Consider the following 26407-nt stretch of genomic DNA (forward strand, 5'->3'; position numbering starts at 1 on the left):
AACTTTGTTTGCTAACACTTGGATAAAGGATAAAACCCAATATATAATTAGTAGCATAGCCAAGTGAAAAAAACTCCCATAAACTTATCTCTAATCCAGACAATTTTAATAATAGGGTGTGACACCCTTTGGCAACTTGTATAGGTAAATATGACTTCTCCATTACTTCCACCTCTGGGTCTGGCTTCCACTGATGAGACCTCATTATATATTCTATTATATAATGATATGGCTAATCAGAGTTTGCTCTGATTAGCCATATCACTAATCAGAGTCTCCATACAGTTGAAACATTTAGCTGTGGGGGCAGCCACCATCCAAGTAATCGTATTAACCACAATGTAGGACCTGCCTCTGTACTCTGGGATAGTTCATGTTAACTTGAGTTATACCAATGTTGACAAAATTGGGAACACTTGTCTTCATATCCATTGTGAAGGTGACTTCACCAGAAAACCAGTTTAGATCTTCACCTAATATATCCTTTCATATGTTACTGATTTTACCCCATTTTGAGAATGGATAAGAATTTCATTATAGTTTTTCTATATAATTCAATGGAATTCTATTGATTTTTACTCTTTTAACCTGGCTTTCCACCATTACAGGAGTTACTGTTGAATATAAAACCCTGTAATAGTTTAAATCTTGTTTCCACATCTTTAACTAGAATTAAATATTTCCCTCTGCTGTACAGCATGAAAGAATAAATCTTACTGGCCCCAGCTATCTCCTTTAAAACCTTAGTCACCTGTCTTGCTTCTCTTGCTTCTTCACAGCCTGGAATTTCAATACATACAGAAAACATACAGAAGACACAATATATAGATAGTTGAACCATTTGGACTTCTTCAAAAGACAGAAGAAAATTTGTTGATCAAATTAATGATCTAGCAGATAATATTAATTTGGGAAAAAAATGATTATTTGGAAAAAATTTTTAATACGAATCCTACTTGCAAAATGAATAAGTAAAGAAATAAATCTATCATGCATTTAATACTATGGGTAGATTTGGGTCAGATAATTTATTTGGAATACCTGCTTTGGGATATTAGACATGGAAGTTGTGAATTCTCATGATACTCATAGACATGGATACTCATTTCGGGGAACAAAAAAAAAAAAAAAAATATATATATATTCTCATACTATCCTGCTATAAGTCAGGGATCATCCTTCTAATTTCAAGAAGGGATGTAACTATGCAATATGCAAATTTTTCACCTTTAAAAGTGATTGTTGGATGTTATTAAGAGGAAATATGTATAACATGTTAATGGACAGCAATACATATTCCCAAGTCCACTACATTAAAGATATAGGAGTCCATATGTTGCCTCTGTAACTCAGTTGGAAGAACAATGGTATTGTTCTTCCAATTGAATTACAGAGATTGTGCCCTTTGATTGAAAAAGGCATGTTTGATTCTCGTCATGACGGGAGGAAACTTTATATGGATTTTTTCAATTGAAGGTGAGTTAGCCGATCTCATATGGAGGTAACAGGATTTTTTTTCTCCCAGAAACTTGGTTTTTCATCCCACATACAGACAAATGGCCCTTCAGAACACACTTTACAGACAAAAAAAAAAATACTAGTGGTGGTGGTGGTAGTGGGCAGTAGATGGTGTTGATGTAGATGATGATGGTCAGGCCCGTCTGGTGGCGTGTTTAATATACACAGGCACCGCAGAAGAAAAGGTGCCTAAAAGATGTCAAAAAATATGAGATAAGAGTTTAAATGAACAACGAATGGTACATATAATCATGAATGTATGTTGTCTTCCGTTCGGGCCCCTTCAGATCTTCCTGGAAACGAATAAATGAATTCTGAAATTGTATCCTGGACCCAATTATATCACTGTAATTTTTTATTAAAATTTACGAAAATTTACTAAAATAGTTCTCTTTATTTTTTGATGTATCATAAATCAACTTATGATTAATTGTTGAGTTCCATGTAAAAAAAATTTGTATAAGCAGGACTAATCTGTAGGTAACATTATACTGTAAAGCGGTTTTCATTTGTTTTTCATTTCCTGTTCGATTTATTCACGCTTTATTCAAAAAAACCTTTTTTGGAAAGGCGCCGAACATTAATCGCACACATAAGAAAAATTCTAGGCGCCGGCGCTGATGATGGTAGTATAGGTTCGGTGTAGTTGGCAGAGACAGAGAGTTGTAGAGTAGGTGTCCTCCCTTGATGAGTCTTCGGACTCCTTGGAGGTGTCATGAAATAACATAACAAGTTTTTTAAACCACATCAGGGCCTCCAGTAAGCTGAGTGATGGGCTCATGCCAGCAATGAAAGTCATATGCCACCTAAAGAAATTTGCATGTTAGTGAGATTGGAACACACAGTCGGTCATTTTGAGAGCAGTGATGCTATACGTTCATCCAACAAGACTAGCACTGAACCTTTTTGAATTAACCATATGCTAAGCCTCCTCATTTCTGTCATAACATATTAACAACATGATTTCCATAATTTAAAATTATAACATGATGCTACTGATACTTTTTATTAAGAACTCAGTTTTTAAAGTCTTTTTTTTTATCTATTGCAAAATAAATGGTTATAAATAAATATTATATTTTAGGGATGGAATAGAAAGAGCAGTTGCATTTCTTCAGTATCCACAATATAGCTGTAGTACTTCTGGAAGCAGTTTAAATGCTATGTACAGATTTTATGCTAAGAGGCCAAACAAATCAAAAATCAAATGGAGTTTTATTGACCGATGGCCTACAAATTCTGGTCTTGTGCAGGTAAGTTTCATATTATTTTGTGATTTAATATATATTGCTCATTTCTGGGGGAAAAAAAAATATATATATATATATATATATATATATATATGTACACTCATACTATCCTGCCAGAAGTCAGGGATCATCCCTCTAATTTCAGGAAGGAATGTAACTATACAATATGCACATTTTTTCACCTCTAAAAAGTGATTGTCAGATGTTATTAAGGGGAATTGTGTATAACATGTTAATGGACAGCAATAAATATTCCCAAGTCCACTACATTAAAGAAATAGGAGTCCATAGTGATGACCTCTCCATGTGAAGCACCTGTTTGTGGTAGAGGGGACACTCTAGTGATAGTACTAGTCCTTTTCATTCTTATTCTTTTGCTATACTTTTCATCCTGTATTCTTTTCTTTACTTCTAAGTCTTTTTACTATCCTGTCTTCCTGACCACTATCACTGAGATCCAATGTCTTACTGAAAAGATTAATCTGGGTATTCTTTCATTACTTTTGCCTCTGCTTTGTCAAGACAGATAGTCCTGGATGACCTGACCAGGATCAGTCAGCTATTGGGGCTTGTCTGCAAGTGTCAATAGTGTTGTGTAAGTTTCTTTCCTCATGCTCCAGGGACAGGGCTAAGGCTTGCTGTGGTGCTGGTATGGCATCCAGGATAGCCTTGGTGTTCCACTCCCCAGTGCAGTTAGCACTCACCAGAGAGAGTGGTTCTTCCTGAGATGAACCACTATCTCTTAGAGGATTTAAATCAACTTCATCCTGAGAATAAATGAATTTTTATTCTCTTGTTTATCAGGGGCCTTCAACAAGCCCCAACTAAGACCAGAAATCATTGGATCATCAACAGGTGACCAAAATAAGAAACAGAAAATAGAAATAGCTGCAAATACACCATATTTCCTAATTTTGGATTCATCAAGGAATGTTTGCTTGGAAAAATATCATCTTTCTTCATTCAGAAGGGTTTGCTAGGATCTCTAAAATCAGTCTCAAGAAACTCTGTTCAAGAGACATTCTTATTTAAGCAGCAGCAAAATATGAAAAATCTTTGTGCAACATCTATTTTTTTGGGGGGTGGGGCAGTCACAGTCATATCCCTGCAAAACTTTTCTAGAGGCATAATATCAGAGTGGGATCTCCTCATTGTTCTTGATGAGGAGACTGCTCTGAATTGAAGGACCAAGGAGTGATAGATATATATAAAGAGAATCCTCATTTATATTGATTGGCATCTGGTTCCTACCAGGAACATCATCCTTACATTCAACACATAGAAACTACCCAGCATCTGTGAAAGCAGGTTATTTCCACTGTTCTATTAGCTGTACATCTCAAATTCTTTGTGCTGTTTTAAATGTCAGAAACATAGTTATCCTCAGAATGTCTGTCATATTAAAAACAAGAATATTAGGAAAGAACTTGACATTATCAGCATCCAGGAATGCGTTAGCAGAGCTAATCTCAGGTGGTATGGTCACTTAAACAGAATGGGCAAGGAAAGATTAGCAAAACAAGTGTTCTCTGCCAGGTTGGCAGGAAAACGAACCAGAGAAAGACCAAGATATAGGTGGATTGATACGGTACAAAGTGCCTTAGACAATAGAAATATAAGATTTGATAGTGTTGGAGTCTTGACAAGTAACAGACTGATTTGGAGGAAAATTGTAGATAGGAAGTTAGTAATGATGTAAATTTTTCATGTAGTACTATCATATCCTGTACACCCCTTGAGGATACATGGCAGGAATTTGATGATGATGACAGTCACAACAATGTTACTTGCCTAATTAATAATACTGATCAAATATCCACTGTTTATTTTTCATTTTAGTGTCTTTATATTTTAGCATAGAGATGTTCGATGCAAAATAATTTTGCATCGAGCAACTGGGTCGTAACATTAATTAATTAAACTGAAGTTGCCAATTTTGTTTGTGCATTCTGAATTCATTATTAAATGAATTTAAGGAAAGATATGATAGCTATTGCATGAATTATGGCTAGTGCGTGAATAATAGATCTCCCACGCTGAGTCTTTTGACTCCATGGAGATGCCTGTAGAATAATAATAATAATAATTTGCACTATGGTATTTTTACACTGTTGATTGATTATTTATTCATAACTTTTGGTTTTTCAGGAAATGACAATGTATACTAGAATATTAATTAAAAACTTTAATCACTACCTTCCCATATTTTGGCAATGCTACATTGCCATCATTAGGGATCACAAAAAATCAATGATATGTGTACACAGGCACTAACACTTAGCAAATAAGGCTGAATAAAAGCAACAGACATTAGGTCTAGAGTCCTAAATGGTGTCCCCTAGTGGGTTAATTTGAGTTTTCTTGGCTGTTAGACTGATGATCTTAAAATGTATGCTTCCCAGATTTGGGGCAGTTTCATGCACCCAAATTTGTTTAGATTTGGAAAGCACTTCAGAGCTGAGGCAGATTCGATGAATACTCTTTTGTATTTATATTTGCTGCAGTGTAACAGAGTAGCCTTATTTCAGCATATCCTGTGGTGGGTGTCCAAAGTATGGTCAGCAAGTCCTAAGTGACTGTATTGGTGGAACCGGATGTAGTCCTTGTGTTTGGATATCCTGATATCGGCTGCCCTGCCTGTTCTACATCTGTTTCTACCAATACAGCCACTCAGGATCTGCTGACCATGCTTTGGACACCCAGCACTTTAGCAAATACAAGTAAGAAAGACTATTCATTGAATCTGCCTCGGCTCTGAAGCTTTAAAAATCTCAAATTTGGGTGCATGAGACTGCCCCAAATCTAGGAAGCATGCAATTTAAGATCTTTAGCTCAGTGGCCAAGACAACCCAATTTAGTCCACTAGGGGGCACTGTTTAGGACTCTAGGCCTGACTTCTGTTGTCTTTATTCAGCCTCATTTGCTCAGTGTTGGTGCTTGTGTGCACATATCATTGTTTTTTTGTAATCCATGATGATGGTAATGTAACATTGCTGAAATATAAGAAGGTATTGATTAAAGTTTTTGATTAATATTCTAGTATACTTTCTCACTTCCTGAAAAATTAAAAGCTACGTATAACAATGTATAAGCTTATCGACATTGATTATTTATTCCAGTTAGTTTTGCGTTATTGTTATCAACAGTAACACAAAAATTAATTGTTCTATAACATTAATTACTAATTGACTGAAATTACTAACTTCATTTGTGCATTATCTTTTAGGTAGTTTTCACAAAATGTATAAGCACCTGTTACATTCACTTTGTCTATCTCCATCTCTCTGTACAAGTTATTTCAGAACAATGGCTAAATGATTTTATTGAAATTTGCTATTAAACTCCTTGCAAAAGTTTGAGCCATTCTACCCCCCCCCCCTTGATCACACTATTTTCAGAGACAAAACTGGTTAGGATTTGCATATGGAGATGTTCGTGTGGTTTAATTTTGATTTCATTTTATTGTCAAAGTGATTCAGACTGATATTAATATTGCACCAAATATGAAACGTTTTCAAGCTACTTTTGGGCCTTCAGTAAATGGAGAGGTGGTGTCATACTGGGTAATAAAATTCATCTATCACCTGATTTAAGATAGGTGTTAAAATTTGCCAAATTGTTATAATTTTGGTTTTGATCAGATTATTTGAAGTGATAAATTAGACAAAAAAAATTGTGTTTACACATTAGTACATTAGCAAAAATTATTTGAGTCATAACCCACACTCTATTGACATCTCTCATTGTTTTTTTTTTTTTTGCAATTTACAGCTGCCTGTTGGAGTTCTTAGAGTAATTTTCACAGACATGATGATTCTCATGAAAACAGTGGAAATATTGACAATTTAAAACTCAACTCTGAAAGCTTTCAAACTGTATTGTATTATTGCACATAAATAATTATAAGAGCCTGCCAATCCTAATATTCATTTGGCCATATGCATATATTGCAGTAATTTTCATTGTTAAGCTTATCATAGGTTCAAACTGCTTGTTAAAGGATTCCACCATTCTCTAAAAAGACACCCATTCTAATTCCATTTTCATTGGTGAAACAATTAAAAATGATAATAATAATTCCTCTCTAGCTTGATGGAATTTATTGAAATTTCAGATGTAAGATAATTGTCTAGATTTTTTGATTCGTCACAATTTGAATGGCAAACTTAGGTTGAACAAAATTATGAATGCAGTACATATGCCAAAATCATTAGTGGTATTATTCATGTACAAGAATATCATTAATTAATAATTAATGATATTATTGTACATGGATATTGTTATGAAATACACCTTTTTATAGTTCTCTCCAAATATGTCTTTACTTTTTTTTAACATTAGTATTTATTGCCAAATGACTTGGTTATATATATATCATACCTTAATCTTGAGAAAGCTGGTTAATAAGTAACTGTGTACAGTTTTCCTTTCCTTTAGTGTTACATGGTGATCAGCATTCATTTTACACAAATTACGGACTCTACAACTGTGTCATAAATAATTATTTTAATTTCCCAATGTTTCGACCTTCATATTAAGGTTATCATCTGGATAATGATTTGATCAACAATCAAATCATTGTCTCTTCAGCATACTGTGTGAAATGTAATTTAACTTGTCTCTGTATATATATATGGGTATACTTCAGATGATAACCTTAATATGAAGGTTGAAACATTGGGAAATTAAAATAATTATTTATAACGCAGTTGTAGAGTCCATAATCTTTGTAAAATAGAAGTGTGTACAGTTTTATAATGACATGAACTGAATCTGAGTTAATGAGTTATATTTATATAAATTTAGTATAATTTCAGTGTTTTGCACAATTAATTCAAAGAGAACTGGAGAAATTTCCATATGAAGTTAAGAAAGATGTCCTTATACTTTTCTCAGCCCATTCACTTCCACTTAAGGTATGTGAGTCAGTTTTTTGTAAAATAGGAATATATTTTAAAAATTCTTAAAAGTGAAAAAAAAAAAAAAGACTTGAAATCAGCTTTAATCTTCTAAAATTAAGACTTTTTATGTGATTTAGTTTTCCTGATTATTAATAAAATTTAATATTTGGGTATGCAGCAGATGTTCCTTTCCAAGCTTTATTCATCTGACACTTGCAATGCAGCATGAAGCTTGTAGTACAAGCTTCATACTGCATTGATTTAAAAGAAACACATGGTCAGTAGTTAAATTTGTATGTAGACTGAAAGCTGTTAAAAAAAAGTAACATAACAATATCCTTTGCAATCAAAATTTTCAGAGTATAGAACTTTCCAAATAGCGCAAGATGTTGCCTACTGAAGTTCTGTATGGATGGCAGACTAACATGTATCATAAACAGTTCATACCTGTTGATTTCATTTCTGGAAGCAAAGTCGTTCAAACTCATTCAGATTTCTGTAGCACACATAATGTTTGTTGATAATTTATTTCATTTTCTCGTGAAAGAAAAATCTTCAGCTATATAAATATTATATATTTACCATTAAAAAAAGTTTGTCACTGTTAAGTACTAAGCCTTCTCTCCTCGGGACATATTTTTGAGAACTTGTTTCTGTTGATAAAATGAATTCTGTTAATTGCAAGCTATTGATCAATATTATGATAAAAAAAAACAGTACTGAATGACTACAATGATATATATGTACTGAAGAGGGTGACGAAGTTCAGTACTGCCCCCCCCCCCCCCAATAGTCACTGAAAGAAGTGTAGCTAGGCTTTTGGCGCCCTTGGAAAATTTGTAGGCATGCACAATTTTTAGTGTGACAATTTCAATAATTTTAAAATTTCCTGTTACTAGTGCCCTTCTGACATCGGCTTTCTTGGCAACTGCCCCAATGCCATAGCATTTTATGCCTCTGGCTACTGCATTATAATATAATAATAATTTACACTATAATAATATAACAATAAAGCTTGAGTAACATACACCATCTTAAATAAACTCTGTACACTCAGTTAAAATTATTTTATAAACTAAATCTAAATAAACTGTGCAGTATCACTAATTATAAATTCACCCCCTTCCCCAACAACATCACTATCCTTCCTATGACCTAAAAAGAAATAGCAATAACAATGAAACTAGTAGGATCCTCCATAATGTCATTTAGATTAATTATATGCTCTGAGTAGTTGCAAGCGATAATATTTCTTCATTAAGCTGCCACATGGTTCTTTCAGAGCACATTTGGTACCTTTTTACAGTGATACTACCTTCTTTATGTCCTTTGAAATAGAACATTAACAGATTATTTCTGTTTTAATTCCTGCCCACTGGCCTCGTTTGCTGAGTGGTTAGCATATCTGCTCTCTCCACCCAAAAGGCTGCAGGTTCAAATCCTGCTGTGGGCATGGATGTTTGTGATTGTTTTCACATTCATACAACTATGTATACACTCTCCCAAGATGGGGTGGGTCACCATAGGAGAAGTAGACCCAATCCTCCCACAAGGGGAGAGGCCTTTATCCAGCAGTAGAGAAGATACAGGCAGAATCACAATTCCTGACCATACATGACATTTGTCAGTTCTGAAAACTCTCTTGGGGACTGAGGATAGAATGGGAAAGTGAGGAAGGTGAAAGCATAGAAAGGACTATTTGAACAGGTAGCAAGTATTTTACATTTTGTCCTTTCAATGTCTGATTTAGATTTGTTGATGTATTTTTTAAATGTTTATGACTATAGTATAGCCATAAATATCTGTATGTGTGAATAAGACTATGAAGCTTGGATTTTTGACTTGCGCCATTTGAGAGAATAGCACCTATTGCTATTCTGTGTTTGACTGTTTTGAGTTTATCTATTGTTTCTGTTAGTTTTGATCCAAGATATATGAAGTTGTCTACTTGCTCTCTTTGTTCTCCATTTAGGGTGGCTGAGATGGTAGTTCTGTTCCTCCCTATTTTCATCACTTTTGTATATTTATTGTCATGTCATATGCCATTTGAGAGAATAGCCTATTGCTATTCTGTGTTTGACTGTTTTGAGTTTATCTATTGTTTCTGTTAGTTTTGATCCAAGATATATGAAGTTGTCTACTTGTTCTCTTTGTTCTCCATTTAGGGTGGCTGAGATGGTAGTTATGTTCCTCCCTATTTTCATCACTTTTGTATATTTATTGTCATGTCATATGTTTTATAGGTTTCATTTAGCTTGTTTATCAACCTCTGTAGTTCATTTGGGATTCTTGCAATAAGGATGAGATCATCTGTATATTTGATATTATTTATGTTTAAACCATTGACATTGATTCAGGCTCATTGTCTATTGCCTTCTTTACAACTTCGCCTAGATATATGTTGAATAGGTATGGGGATAATGAGCATCCTTGCATTATTCCTTTTTGGATCTCTATGGGTTCTGTTGTGAGTGTGTCCTTTTTAATTATTGCATTTGTCTTAGAGTAATATTTTATCAGAAACTGTATGATATTTGTCTATTGCTTTTTCTAGCAGAACTTTAAAAAGGATTTCTCTATTGATGCTATTGAAAGCTTGTTTAAATTCCACAAAACAACAATATAGTTCTTTATGGTCTTCCCAGCTGAGCTCTGGGAAGACCATAAAGAAAATCTGGTCTATTGTTAAATAGTTTCCTCGAAACCAGCTTGTTCTATGCCTATCAGTTCTTCATAGGGTTTTTTTAATCTATTTTGTATAATTCTTATGAATATTTTATAGGTGTGGGAGAGTAAATTGATTGGTCTGTAATTTTTGCAGTCTCTTTTGTTTCCTTTTTTGTATATTGGAATGATCTTTCCAGTTCTCCAGTCATCTCTCCTGCTTGTAGTATTTTATTGAATAGGGTCGTTAAATATTGTATTGATGTGCTGTCTCCATATGACCACAGTTCAGTAGGGATAGTATCAATGCCTGGTGCTTTATTGTTTTTCATCTGTTTTATTGCATATCTAACTACTTCTTCTTGTAAAATTTTTGGGTGGTCATTATTTTCTTCTATTGTTGGTATTGTAGTTTTGTTTCCTTTGTGAAAGATAGTCCTAAAATGGTTTGACCAGATTTTTCTTATATCTTCAATATTCCCGGTTTCAGTCATCTTGTTGTTTATCATTGTTACTGCTTTTGATGAGAATTCCTTGTAATTTCTCTTATAGTGTCATGGAAGACTTTTAGGTTGTTTTGTTGGTATGCTTCTTGGCATTTCTTAGCTTTTTCTTCTAATCATTGGTGAAAGCATAAAGGACAAAAATTAGGTGATGATATAACTGTTGTATATTGTAAGCAGAGGTTGTAGTGATTGCTTTATTTTCTAAGGAAATGTACAAAATGCAAGTTACAACTAATCAGTGTTGAAGTCCAATGACAAGTTTTAACAAGCAAAGTGTTGGCAGGCACGCACTTTCAAGTGATTGGGATTTACAAGTCCAACTTGTAAATCCCAATCACTTGAAAGTTAGCGTCGGCAGGAACATGTGCATGTTGACTTGTTCACTGTATAATACTATAAATACATGAGACAGATGAAATCAATTTTAGATAATTTCTGAATTGTGTGACAAGCAGTTAGCAATTTGATGTAGTGCAAAAAAAAAATTTTAGTGCATATTCGATACCTAAATTGGTACCTTGCTTACACAGATTACACACAAAGCAAATTATTGTTGTTCCAATAAAACAGCAGGTTTCATGTGAGTAGTTTTATACCTTTTCTTGTAAAAATAATTTGATTTAAGTACGTGAGAAATTGCATTCTAGCAATTTTGTAAATTTAACTTTTTTATACAGATAATATCATGGCTGAACCCAATGTAGACAATATAATATTGAATATTTGAAATACGACTTTATTCAATTGCCTACAAACAAAACATTACCAATGTGCCTGATTTGGCAATTTTTTTCAAGTGAATCTATGAAGCCTTCAAGACTAGAAGAACATTTGACAAAAGTTCATGCTGATAAAAAAAGATAAGGATTTATTGTATTTTCAAGCACTTAAAGAAAAATTTTTGAAAAAACCAACATTGGCAGGTTTTTTTTCAGCAGCATCCAAACTAGATGATGATGGGGTGCACACCTCTTACAACATTTCCTTACTGATTGCTAAAATCAGGAAAACCGCATAATGTTGGTGAAGAATTAATCCTACCAGCTGTTAGTGCGGTCATACACACTGCACTGCACAAGCTAGCCTCTGATATTATCAAGAAAATTCCTTTGAGAAATATTGCAGTGCAACAAAGAATTGATAAAATGGCCCAGGATGTTGAAGACTCATTATATGAGTATTTAAAAACAACCCAATTTCCTATACAACTTGATGAGTCTACTTTACCAGAAAATGAAGCCTTACTTTTAGCATATGCACGATACATAAAAGAAGTAAAAATTTGCCAAGAATTATTATTTGCTAAAAATTTGCTAGACTGACACTAAAGAAGAATTGATATTTCATGCATTTGAAGAGTTTTTTTAAAGAAAAAGAAATCCCCCTGAATAATATCTTGTCAGTGGCTACTGATGGTGCTCCAGCAATGGTAGGGTGCTATCACGGTTTTATTGCATATTTCAAAGAGGCGATGTCAAATGTATTCACTGTACAATTCATCCTCAACATTTAGTTGCCAAATACCTGAGTGAACTCCAGCACTGGTCATTACATTATGTAATTACAGCAGTCAACAAACTCAAAAGTCATTCATTGAATGACAGATTTTTTAATAACTTTGGATTGAAAACAATGAAATTCAATCGTTTGCTACTCCATACAGAAGTTCGTTGGCTTTCAAAAGGGTGCCTGTTTGAATCGATTTTGTAAATGCTTTGATTCAGTGCTACAGTTTTTAGCAAACAGAGATGATTCTTTATGAGCCAACTTGATTTATTTCAAAAGTGACATAGCTTATTTGGCCGACTTGTTTAACAAATTTAATGAAACAAATCTACAGCTCCAAGGATATGAACTGAATTTAATAGAAACAAAAGCTGTTATTTCTGCATTTAAATCAAAACTTGTCCTGTACAAAAAAAACTTAGGACAAGGAGAATTCAGCCAGTTTCCAAATCTATCAACAGTGGAAAAATGTGATGAAGATGTGCTCAGCTATTGTCAGCACTTGGAGGCTCTCCATTGTGATTTCAACCAAAGATTTAATGATATTCTTATAATGAAAATACCCGATTGGGTTTTGGACTCGTTTCAAGTATAAACATAAAAGAATCTTTATAATTACAAGAACTGATAGAAGTAACAACAAATGGGGAGCTGAAATTTAAATTTTAAAATGGGTACCAACAGTTCTGGTTGCAAAAGCAGATGCCCATACTTTATCCTGGATTGTGGGCTACAGTGAAAAAGGTTTTAATCGCATTTCCATCATCATATTTAGTAGAACGTGGGTTTAGTATGGTCACAAATCTTTTAACTAAAAAAAAGAAACTGACTGCAAATAGCTGATCGGGGTGATTTAAGAATGCTCTCATTAGGATTGTTTTTAATATTACTGATCGTTATTAAAACACTTAAGGAATAGAACAACGTAGTTAAGGATATAAATTGAATTAAACTTTAATAAATATTTTCCGATATTTTGGCAACGTCACATTGCCATTTTCTAAAGGAACTTACAAAAAAGTTACGTGCACGTAGGCACTACAACACAGAAACTGGGAATGAAGAGATGAAGCTATTGTTCTCCTAACAGTCCTGACGGTGCCCTCTAGCGGGCTAAGTAGGTGTTCTTGGCCGTTGGGCTGAAGGTCTGCAGATGTAGGCCTCCCAAATTTGGGGCAGTCGCATACAACCAAATTTGTTGAGGTTTGGAGAATTTCTTAGGGCTGAGGTTGATTCCATAAAGAGTCTTTCAAATTTGTATTTGCTACGGTGTATCACTGTAGCTTTCTTCCACCGTATTCTGTGGCGTGTATCCAGAGCATGGTCCGCAAGCCCAGAATGACTGTATTTGTGAAAACGGATGTAGTCCTTGTGTTCTGAAATTCTGATATTCGCTGTCCTGCCTGTTTGGCCAAAGTAAGACAGTTTACAACTGCAAGGGACCTGGTAAACACCAGGTAGGTCTAGGGGAAGTGGTTGGTCTTTAGTGGAGCGGATAAGGGATGCCAATTTTCTGTAAGGTTTGTAACAGGAGGTCAGGTCATGTTTTTTTAAGATTTTGGTAATCTTTTCCGAGGTGCCTCGGATGTAGGGAATGGTGATGGATTTAGAGTTTCTAATATTTTTTGGATTTTTTTGGGGGGGAGCCATTGGCTGAGAAAGTGTTGAGGATGTGATTTAGTTCTGTGTTTAGGGCCAAGTCGTTTGAACAGATTAGTTTAGCCCTGTTGTATAGTGTTTTCACTACTCCATATTGTTGTGAGGGGGGGGGGATTGTTGGTGAATGTATCTGCCTGTATGGGTGGGTTTTCTGTAAACTGAGAAAACCAAGGATCCATTAGGCTGGCGGGTGACTAGTGTGTCTAGGAAAGGGAGGCTGTTGTTTTCCTCTTTTTCCAGAGTGAATTTGATTCTGGGATGTTGGTTGTTTAAGTGTGTTAAGAAGGAGAGAAGTGTTTCCGAGCCATGTGGCCAAATAGCGAACACATCATCAACATAGTGAAGCCATATGGTTCGTTTTTGTGGGACAGAGGCTAAGGCTTTTTCTTCAAAGGTCTCCATAAAGAAATTGGCCAAGGGTGGGGAGAGTGGTGAACCCATGGCTGTCCCCTCTATTTGTTTGTAGAATTTTCCCTGCCAAACGAAATAGCCTGAGTTCATTGTGATCTGAAATAAGGCTGAGATATCGGGAGAAAATTTAGCTTGGATTAGCTCTAAAATTTCCTTGAGTGGGACATTTGTAAATAAAGAGGACACATCAAAGCTGACCATTATGTCAGTATGTTGGAGTGTAAGGTTTTCTATGCTGGCTTTGAAATGGGCTGAGTTTTTTATGTGTGATGGTGTGTTGCCAGTATAGTGTGTGAGCTCTTTGGCCAAATGTTTAGCTAATTTGTATGTGGGGGAATCAATGCCATCCACTATGGGACGTAATGGCACATTTTCTTTGTGTATTTTTGGGAGTCCGTAAATACGGGGGGGGGGGGGTATAGAGTTAAACGGCTTTAATCTGTTGGTAACTTCTACAGGCCAAGAAGTGACTCTCTTAAGGAGCCTGTGAAGTTTTTTAATTTGAGAGTCGGTGGGATTGTAATTGATAGGGAGGTAAGTGGCCCGATCTAATAGAATTCCCAGTTTCTGTGTTGTAGTGCCTACGTGCACGTAACTTTTTTGTAAGTTCCTTTAGAAAATGGCAATGTGACGTTGCCGAAATATCGGAAAATATTTATTAAAGTTTAATTTAATTTATATCCTTAAGTACATTGTTCTATTCCTTAAGTGTTTTAATAATGCATAACCAACGTATAAGCCTGTCTACGAGAATTACTGATCGTTATTTACTATTTTGTGTGCGATTTTTACATATGTGCAATTTATACTTGTTTTCTTAATTTTAATAGTGTTATTAAATTTTCGGCTCCAACTTGTCCTATGTTTATGTGCAATTTATGTTTCTTTTGTTGGTTTTACTAAATAATTTTAAAATTTCAGTTCCAAGGTGTCTTATTTCCAAACTTCAAATATCTCTACTAGACGTATAATAAAATGCAAATTTGTTTCTGTATCTATCTGTTTGTTCACTTAAAGTAAAATCATATGAAAATCGGATCAGCAGTTCCGATTTTCATATGATTTTCTTTTATATGTAGAGCTAATTAGGTCTTAGAAAGTAGTTTTTTTTGGGGGGGGGGTGAATAAATTTTTTTTGGAAAAGGGGGATAGTAAGCCAAATAAGTTTGGGAACTGCTGATCTAGAGTATGTTAAGTAAACAACTCCGGTATATGGAGTTGTTTACACTTAATAATGGACAGAAACAAGGAAGTGTCTTATCTCTTGCTATTTATTGTAGTGATGAATAATCTCCTGTATCCACACTTGGATTAGATTCTATGTGGATTAGGCACACTCTCTCTCTCTCTCTCTCTCTCTCTCTGTGTGTGAGTGATGACCTTAGGTCCTTCACCCCTGCTTGTGCATGCCCTTGTTCTATAAGTTTCCTGTATTTTTATCACTACCATGATAAAGAGCATAAAAAATTCCAATCACTGCAGTTAACTAAAAAGTCTCCCATTTAAGCAAAAAAATTATTATTATTATTGTGACACCTCCAGGGAGTCCAAAGACTCATCGAGGGAGAGTGTGCCAACAGCATCAAACGATTGAACCCTTCCAACTACTAACCACGCTCAAACTTGCTTAACTTTTTGCATGAGCATTAGTAGCAGAGGCTGTACCAATTGACCAACCTTTGCTGGCTGTTTGCTCAAAAAAAAATTTTTGCTCAAAACCCTCAATCCTTATCCTGTACCAAGTCACTGAAAAAAAACCTCAAAAAATATCAAAAATGTTCAAAATAATTACAAAAAGACAAAAATATACTGAAAGCAATATCACAGTTCCATGTCATAAACAAAAACTCTTTCAGATTGACTCACCAGCATTTGAGGTCTCAACTCTAATAGTAATGATATCTACAGACATAGCTACAGACATCCAAACTTGATATTCATTACTAATTGGCATCCTCTGCAATAACATATCACCTCAAACTAATGGAGGATGCAGAAGGGAAGGACATGCATATTTGTCAGCAGATCTTATATCCTATGCCAAAGGTTATTAGACTGAGAATCCCCTTTATATGATCTACTTAAGTTCAAGATAGCCTTACCTCACTTTGTTGCATTCATTTGTTGCCTCTACTGTACTCCTTGCTGATGACTTCACTGACCTATTTGACAATTTATTTCTGAAAGTCAATCACATACAGTATTCCACTAACAGTTGAAAGTGAAGCTGAACTGTTTACTATCAGTAATGATTTCATACAAATTTTTCACTAACCCACCAGAATTCCTGATAATTTTCATCATTCTCCCAATACCCTGGACCTTTTCTTAACCAGCACTTCCTCCAAATATACTGGTGATGTTAGCTCTCCTATTGGCAAGTTTAAACCTTGTGCATGTTTCATATCCTACAGTTCATCTTTTCCCCATTATTCTAAGCCTTGCATCCTGTGGCATTACAATACTGCCAATTGTGATAACCTCTGGGATTTCTATGCCTCATTTCCATGGTTGGATTACTGCTTCTGCTCTTCTGATCCTAGCACCTGCTCTGATCTAATAACAGAAATTATTCTTGCTCATATGATTCTTTTGTCCTCCACTCCACTCTTATCCAAGCCAAAAATTTAGCATGTGCCCAATGGCACTAAAACTAACTTTGTAAGGGTCAAACACACTGGGCTTGTAGAAAGTGTTTTTCACTTGGTTACAAAGTAAATTATACTTGCCAAGTAATTGTATTCTTGCAATCATATTGTAGTGCATTATCTTAACATAAGCAAACAAAGTTTGCACATAAAGTATCTTCATGACTAGGCTACATGTATACAGAGATTGATGACTTCACATCAGTTGCCTTAGTATCCCACAAAACATGCATCCTTTCATACATGTATAAAAACTACACATATGAGTCACTGAATTAGAAACTTTTATGCAGATGTACGTAAATGTCACATACACAATGTGTAATGTATATTCAAAATACTCGATTGTGCATCACCACATGTTCTAGGCAACTATTTAAGAATGATGCTAGTCAGTAATAATCAATAGTGTTGATCACAATGGGAAAAACAAAGGATCTTTTGGAGTTTGATAAAGGGCTTATTGTGGGTGACTGTCTAGCTGGAGCCACAATTTTGAAAACATGGAGCTGACTGGTTTCTCAAAAGGTGTTTATTCAATGGAATAAAACCCACATTGCTTGTCTAAGAGGCGTAACTGTAGTCCTAAGACAGTCTGTCAGGAACGAGATCGCCTTCATCTGAGAAGGCTTGTATGGACAAACAGAACTTTTTCTGCAGCAATTGACAGAAGCATTTAATGAAGGCTATTCCCAACTATGTTTCACTGAACTATGTGCAGGGAATTGAAGAGGATCGGTATTGGCAGTTGCATGCCTACATGGAAACCACTGATTTCTGCAAAGTTTCTAATGCAGTGGCTAGTATATGTATCTCTGATCCAGAGTATTTTAATAATACAGCAATACACCTTTTTTACTACTTGTATGTGGGAAATATATATATATATATGACTTCTGCATTAATTCAATAATGATTGAAACCAATCCTGGTAGTGACCTTCCCATAATGCATAGCATTACATGTCTGAAAGGAAGTGCTTTGCATTATGGTATACTGAGGTAAATGATGAGAAATGATTGACCTCCATATACAGTAGCTCAGTCACGAAGGTGCTTCACACACAAACTTTGTTTGCTTATACTCAGATAAAGGACCAAGCATAAATATAATTTCTTGACAAATATAGTTTGCACTAACCTTGCTCACTAACCAAATGGCAGTCAAGCCTTCTGGTCCCTCACCAAGCCTGTGGGATGCAACTTTTGTCCTTCCACATTTCTATCTCTCACATCCTGATGGTACAATAGTCACATCACCTAAAGATAAGGTTCTGCATTAAAAGATCGCTTGGCATCAGGTTTTCTTCCAACTCTTGTATAGATGACCACAGCAAATCTGCCGGGAATTATTCACAATGTGCCTCTCTGCAAGTTCTTCAGAAAGACATCAGAAAAATACTTAGTAGCCTCGATATCAATAAGTCTCATGACCTTGATAGTATTCCTCCAGTTGCATTAAAAGTTTGTGCTCCAGAACTTAGATCGATATTGTACCATCTCATCAAGCTGTCATACTCACTTGGCATCTATCCTATAGATTGGAAGCAAGCTTTTATTCAGCCAGTTCCCCTCCCCCAAAAAAAGAGAGATAAAAGTCAACCATCAAAGTATCTCCCTGATGCCTGATCTCAAAACTCTCAAAAATAATGGAAAAGGTTATCAATGGCCAACTGCTTCACTGCTTGAAGACTTATCCATTACATAGTGATCACCAATGTGGATTCCATGATTCTTCTTCCACAGCACATCTAGGTAACTTCACTCATCTTTGGACACAAGCCATGGAAAGGTTTAGAGAAATTCAAGTGGTTACTTTTGATATTTCTAAGGCATTTGATTGAGTCTGGCATCATGGCCTTCTTACCAAACTATCATCTTATAGTATTCCTCCTTCCCTTTGTGCATGGAGTGCCGGCTTCCTCATTGTTCATTGTGGATCATGGCAGATGGTTTCCTTTCATCAACTTTTTCATTGACTGAAAAAGTTTCTGAGGGCTCTGTGCTTTCACCTGCGCTCTTACTTCTGTACATCAACAGTTTCCTCTCAACCATCTAATCCTATTCATAGCTTTACTGATGACAGTACTTTCTACTCCTCTTTGTCATTGTCAAAACCTTTGTGTTCAGGTAAATAGTCTCAGGGCTCTGTGCTTTCACTTGCACTCTTACTTCTGTACATCAACAGTTTCCTCTCAAACATCTAATCCTATTCATAGCTTTACTGATGACAGTACTTTCCACTCTGCTTTGTCATTGTCAAAACCTTGTTGTGTTCAGGTAAATAATGCTTCAAGAACTTCTGTAACCAATGCCACTAATGCTGATATTCTCACCATTCTCAAATGGGGTCAAGATAACCTGATGAATTTTAATGGCATCAAAACACAATCCTGCCTCATTTCCCAGAAGAAAAACCATTCTTCACTCTCCCTCACTTTTGACAGTATCCTACTCACTGACCAGGATCAGTTTTCTCTTCTTGGGTTGACTTTCACATCTAGCTTGTGCTAGCACAAATACATCAGCTCCATAGCCTTTTCTTCCTTCTAAAAGCTTGGCGATTTTTTTTTTTTTTTTTAATGTTCTAAACAGTACCTCTCTCCTGCTCAACTCCTGATACTTTATAAAGCTAAAATACACCCGAACTGATATTCCTTTTTTGCATTAGTTCAGCTATTTTTGCAGAGATAAAATAAGTTTAATGGTTTACTCTAGGAAATTATAATAGTGTGGTAAAGTAAGCTAGTTTTTTATCATAGTAAAAAAGATTTTTTTTAAAAAAAAAATTGATATACATTGATATAATTTGTTCAGTAATATTCACCCAAGCTGTTATTAGCAATTTAATATTCCAGTCTGTGTTGCAGGCAGTAGCTAAAGGTGATCCATATCCCACTGAGGTTGCAGCAACTGTAAACAGTGTAATGGACAAACTTGGATGGACTCATGCACATAAATTAGTTTGGCAGTCGAAGGTGATCTCAGTTTTTGTTATAATCTATGTTGATATATATATTTTTAATATAACAATGTTATTCTTTAAATGTAATCATTGCTTTTGTACATGATTTTCTTAGAATGGAATATTTTAATTTAACAAGAATTTGTTAGCATTTCTTAAAATAAAACTTATGTGTTGTTTGCTTACAGAATTGTTGCATAATATATATATATATATACACACGAGGATGGTCTGAAAAGTTCTCGGCCTCAACCATAGATGGCGACAAGATTTTTTGTTTCTAAGTTTGTATATCTGTCCATGTGAAATTGCAAGTTATTCTATCAAGTAATTTGTTTTATACAGCTGTCTGAAGCAAAAGTGTTGTCGGTATCCCTTGAAATGGATAAAATTGAGTATTGTGCAGTTATAAAATTCTTTGTAAAAGAAGGTTTAACACCAAAAGAAATTTATTCAAAGTTCATAAAAGTGTGTGACACTCTTCTCCTTCATTTTCGATAATTAAGAAATGGGCTGCTGAGTTTAAACATGGCTGTACTAGCCTTGAGGATGATCCACGTGAAGGACGTCCAAAAAGTGAAAGAACACCAGAAATCATTGATCAAGTGCATGATATGGTATTGGATGACCGGTGAGTCAAAGTGCATGAAATTGCTGAGACTATAGGTATTTCAAAATAATGTGTAGGATATATTTTGCATGAAGAATTGCAAATGAAAAAGCTTGCACGAGATAGGTGCCACACTTGCTCAGCAGATCAAAAATGCACTTGCATGAAAATCTCTGAACAGTGCTTGGAGCATTTTAACAAGAATAAAACTGATTTTGTGTATTGATTTATTACTATGGATGAGACTTGGATTCACCCTTACACACCAGAATCCAAACAGCAGTCAAAACAGTGGACAGAAGTTGTTCAGGCACCAAAGAAAACAAAGTCGGTTCCATCAGCAGGAAAGGTCATTGCATCGGTGTTTCGGGATGCTAAAGGCATTTTGTTTATTAATTATCTTGAAAAGGGTAAAACAATAACCAGGGAATATCATTCCAATCTTTTAACCAGACTAGACGAAAAAATTCGTGAGAAAAGACCTGGTTTGCAGAAGAAAACATCATCTTTCATCAGGACAATGTGCCTGCCCACAAAGATGTTTTGGTAATGGAAATATTAAGGGATCTGCACTATGCATTGTTGGAACATCCACCCTATTCCCCAGATTTGGCTCCCCCAAAACTAAAACTCTTCCTCTCTGGTCAGTGTTTTTCTTCGAATCAAGAGGTGATTGCGGCTGTAGAGGGGTATTTTGCAGATCTTACTGAGAACCACCACAAGGACAGGATAATGGTGCTGGAGCATCACTGGAATAAATGTATTAGTTGTTGTTGTTGAAATAGATGGTGATTCTATTGTGGAAAGTCCTGATCACACTGCATCAACCTTAGGATGGGCACAGAGGTGGATAATAAAAATTATATTAGGACTGTACAATGTTGATTATAAAGATAGGCCAAGGGTATGCAAACTGCATTTCAGTGGAGCAAAGATGAAGAGATATTTCATAAAGCTGTATTAACAGAAGTGAGACTGAGGAGATTATTTGTATGGTAGAAAAACAAACAAACATGGAACTTGATTTCATTGCATGGGATGATGACTATGAACACACTGTCTGATAATGTGGTGAAAGTATGAAGGTGAATGGGTTTAAAGAATGGTATGATATATATATATATATATATATATATATATATCCTGTCTTCTCTTTCATGTCATGCTTGAATGGACTGTCAAAGTTCTGGGTAGTGATCCTTTCCATAATGCATAGCATTATACATACTCATAAGGATATGTGCTTTGCATTATGAGATACTAAGGCAAGTGATCAGAACTTATACCACCTTTACCACGAGTTGCCCCAGTCCTGAAAATATTTCAGGTGCAAACTTTGTTTGCTTACACTTGGATCAAGGATTAAACCAAATATGTAATTCTAAATATTACTACTTCTACTGCTGCTGATTGCCATTTCTGAAATAATCTATGTTTTAGAAATACTCAATAATAATCATCTCAGCTGGAGAAAAAGCTAAAGGCTTAGATTACTCTCACTGATATTGAGAAAGAAAAGAGAGAACACTTAGCCAGAAGTCATACTAAAGGCCTCAAGCTGTATTTCAGGACACATCAAGAATGTCTTGTTTTGTTTTCAGTTGTTGATTAGCAGACATCCTAACACAGAAATACTGACATTTCTTTTACAGGCTGATACAGTATTTATGCCAAAATAATATCTTAATTTATAATGATCAATTTCATTTTAATTTTCAAAAAATTATAAATTATTTGATACAATTATCTTGAAAAAAAAAAAAAAAGGATTTGAATTATTTAAAAGGAAAGGAACATATGTGTTACATAATCATTTATTTATTTATTTTTGTGGGGAGGGTTATAGACATATTCAATCTGCAGATATTTCAGAGAATTTATTTAAAAAATCGTTTGCAAGACAATTGTTACAAATCTAAATCACTTGGGGAACATGCTCATGCATTTTAGTGTAAAATAGCAAAAGTTTGGCAACAATGCCCCCTATCTAAACTAGAAGAAACTGTCATCATATCTGCTGATGTTATTCTTACATAAATAATTTTCTGGCATGATTTCTCTATTAGTTATAATGTGATCAATTTACAGAGTTTTGCCCTCTTGTATTCTCCCATATTATGTGCAGTGGTTTCTTATTTGTACTATAAGGAAAAAAAAAAGCAGATAATAGAAGAAAAAATATGTAGTATTTTCTTTTTCATTGGGTGAATTTACGATGTTCTTTCTTTGTGTTTTGAAAAGAAAGTAAAAATTATTATTTTCTTACCATTTTTGTCAACAGAACATCTGATATAATTATAAAAGTGACATATTACTGTTTTTCTCTCACACGAGAAAAAGAAATACGACAATAATATTGTTGAATCTGTCAAGTAGCAGAAATTTTTAATGCAAAACTTTGCTGGTTTGTAATAAAAATATTATTAGTGCTACTTTGATAATTTCTAATCTTTGGCACACACTGCTTTGAAAATTTAATAGACAAAGTTTCACTGTCTGCTGACTGCATTCTTATTTACTAAAAACAATCTTATAATAGACAAATTTCCAAAACAGTTGCATTAGGTGGGATTGTGGTACACAGAATGTTTCAAAAATTAAGAAATGATAACATCTCAGAGAATGCTTAGCCTACTATTCACAATTGTTTGGAATATAATTAAGGTATCATAAATATATATCATGGGCGAATATTCAGGATGTGCTAGGTGTGCTGTGCACAGCCACGGAATAGCAATATCACCGATATTATATTTTTGCATTTATTCCTGTTAAAGATTTACCTAATTATTTCTGGTTTCATATGTTTCCTAATAATAAACACAATATACTAATGCTTCCATTAAGAGGACACTTTTAGATGCATAAACATTGCATCACATTTACATTAATAGCCCAGGTGTGCAGTCACAAATACATAGACGTATAGATAGTTCAGCGGCTCTAGTTCTTAGCATTCTAGTGGTTTTAAACACCCAGAAGGCGAGGCAATAGCACCTAGAAATCAGTGGCTGTGATTGGTGTCAACAATCCAATTGAACATTGTAATTTGTCATGAGTTGCTGTTTTGTTTTCTGAGTTTCATCTGATTTGCATTAATGAGTGTGAATTGACATGTTTAGGACACTGATATAGACAAGAAATTTTCTTTAAATAATTATTTATTTAGATTATTTATAAATTCAGGCAAAAAAGTTATAAATTATAATTTATAACTTTTTTGCCCATATTTACAATGGAAAGCAGTGTTGACCTACTGAATGTCTCGTTTTCTGCTAGAACTTTTGCGGATTATATGATTATAGTCAAAGGAAGTTATATATATATATGTATATAACCCACGTATAACTAAGTAAAACAAATTATTTTAGCTTTTCTATGGTTCAATATGGAAAAATAATAATTTCCCAAGTAATTACTTTTCAAGGTGACCATGTCTCACTCTAGTATTTGCCAATGATAATCTAATCTCACCACGGAGCATAAACACTTTGTGCTTCTAACATAAATGTCATGTGTGAAGCATAGATATTGTTTATTTGTCCTTTATGCTTTCCATATTTAAAATTATTAATTGATAAATTAAAGTATTGAAAGTTATCCTACAATTAATTCCATTGGACCAATTAAGGCGCTGTGCACTCTTAAAACTTTCATACATTGATAAAATGAGAGAAAGATGTAGAAAGTTTTTTACCTTGGGTATTTCATATGTTTATACGTATTATATTATACTAAGGCAAGCGATACAAAGTCATTAGCCTCTATATACAAGTAGCTTAGACTATTTCATGTGCAAAACTTTATTTTGTTTACTTGGGAAAAGGATTAAAACCAAATATAAAATTTCTTGGTATCTTTAACATATAATACACCCAGGGTAAAAAACTTTCTACATCTTTCTCTCATCCAGAGATTTTTATTAATAAGGTCAAGCACCTTTTGTCTACTTGTATATGAGATATACATGACTTCTGCATTACTTCAACCTTGGTATCTCTCCTGGGTCTGGCTCCCACTGATGAGACCTCAGTAAAGGTTGAAACTGGTCTGGGTAGTGGCCCTTCCCATTATATATGTCCGAAAGGGGGGGGGTGCTTTGCATTATGACATACTTAGGCAAGTGATATGAAATCATTAGCCTCTATATACAAGTAGCTTAGACTTGAATATATTTCACGTGCAAAACTTTGTTTTGCTTACTTGGGAAAAGGATTAAAACCAGGTATAAAATTTCTTGGTATCTTTAACATATATATATGTCAGAGGGCCAGGGGAACGGTCGTGTTTTCAGGGAGCTCCCGAAAGCTAAGTACAATTTTGAATAGAAATTAGAATATATGTTAAAAATCATAACATAATATTGTCTAAATTTGGTAGCTTGTTGTGTCTGTGTGATTTTGGTGTAAATTCCGTAAATTAATTTAGTCTTTAACGATACGTTTCATATATTTGAATATGGCGCCAATGCGACGTAAGATAATGGCGTCCAAAAATACGACGCCATTGTTCAAAAACTATAATGTGAGAGAATTTGTCCAATGTGATGTGTGTGGAATGTATGCATTCCCGAATGAGGCTGGAGTATGGATTGAAAGTGATAGTGGTGGGAGAATGTGTAGAAAGTGTATGCAAAGTGAGGAGTCGAAGTATGTGTCGGGTTGTGAGACAGTTATGGTTGAAGAAAGCCAGAATGCGAGTGAAAATAGTGGATCGATAGGGAATTGCGGTGTACAAGATGGCAATGTGAGCGGTGATCTAAGAAAGAGCGAGAGCAATTATACAGAAAGAGAAAATGGTTTGAATGATAAAAAAAATGAGGAATTATTTGTAGAAAGTGAGATCGCTAGGCTGCGCGCAGTGATACAAGATGCGCAGCGGCAATTAGAGCACCTGCAAAACTCTTTCCAGAGTGATTCGGCTAACGTAAATAAACAGCGTGGGCGAGTTTCCGAAATGAAGGAGAGAGTGTTGTATGGTGACTCGTTATTAAGAGGAGTAATAGATGGGAGTGTAACTAAATCGTACTTACCGGGTGCGAAATTTAAGGATGTAAGTGAGAGCATTAGAGTGCAAAAACAGAGGGTGAAAGAAATAACAATTGTGGCTGGTACGAATGAATTGAAAGGTGATAAATTTTTTATGAGAGAGGACTTGAAAGTATTGTTAAAGGTAGCGAAAGAAAAGAGTGACAGAGTTAGAATGGTGAGTCTGTTACCGCGGTATGACAGAGAGGAGTTTAGAAGGAGGGCCATAATCGCAAATGATATTATGCGCAGGTTATGCGGATGGTGTGGTGTGGAATTTGTGGACGTGTGGGATGAGTTTGATGGGTGAAAGGACTTATACAAGATGGATGGCCTGCATTTGAATGGACTTGGTGTGCGGAGACTGGAAAAAGTGTTGCTGAATGAAATGAAAATGGATGTGCAGAACCAGGGAAACTAGAACTACCAAGGAGGGGGGTAAGTGGATATCCAGACATCAGTGAGACAGTTGAGTGTAAAAATGTATATAATGTACCTGAGCCAGCAATAAGGACAAAAAATGGGAATGGGATATTTAGAATAACGCATCAAGATAGGGGTGGGACAAAGGGAACACTGCAATTCATGTATACTAATGCCAGGAGTATTAGGAACAAGAAGGAAGAATTTTTGGCCTTGATTGGCTCTTCCTGGCCACAGGTTGTTGGCATTAGTGAAACATGGCTGACGGAAGATGATATAGTTAGTGGGATAGAATGTATGGGTTATAGTATGTTTAGGAG

General features: G+C 35.0%; 1 protein-coding gene across 3 annotated transcripts in view; it reads left to right on the top strand.

The window, feature by feature from the left end:
• FeCH (ferrochelatase, mitochondrial) overlaps positions 1-26407 on the top strand; it is a 227938-nt gene that overhangs the window by 125395 nt on the left and 76136 nt on the right. For all 3 annotated transcript variants that reach the window (XM_090412719.1, XM_090412718.1, XM_090412717.1), the window contains 3 exons: positions 2603-2771; positions 7586-7684; positions 19933-20040. In XM_090412719.1, coding sequence (XP_090268845.1) covers positions 2603-2771; positions 7586-7684; positions 19933-20040 — 376 coding nt within the window. The remainder of the gene's footprint in view (positions 1-2602; positions 2772-7585; positions 7685-19932; positions 20041-26407) is intronic.

The sequence above is a fragment of the Typopeltis vanoorti genome, chromosome 23 (assembly GCF_054136105.1).
Source record: "Typopeltis vanoorti isolate ZY-2024b chromosome 23, IOZ_Tvanoo_1.0, whole genome shotgun sequence".
Taxonomy (NCBI): Eukaryota; Metazoa; Arthropoda; class Arachnida; order Uropygi; family Thelyphonidae; genus Typopeltis; species Typopeltis vanoorti.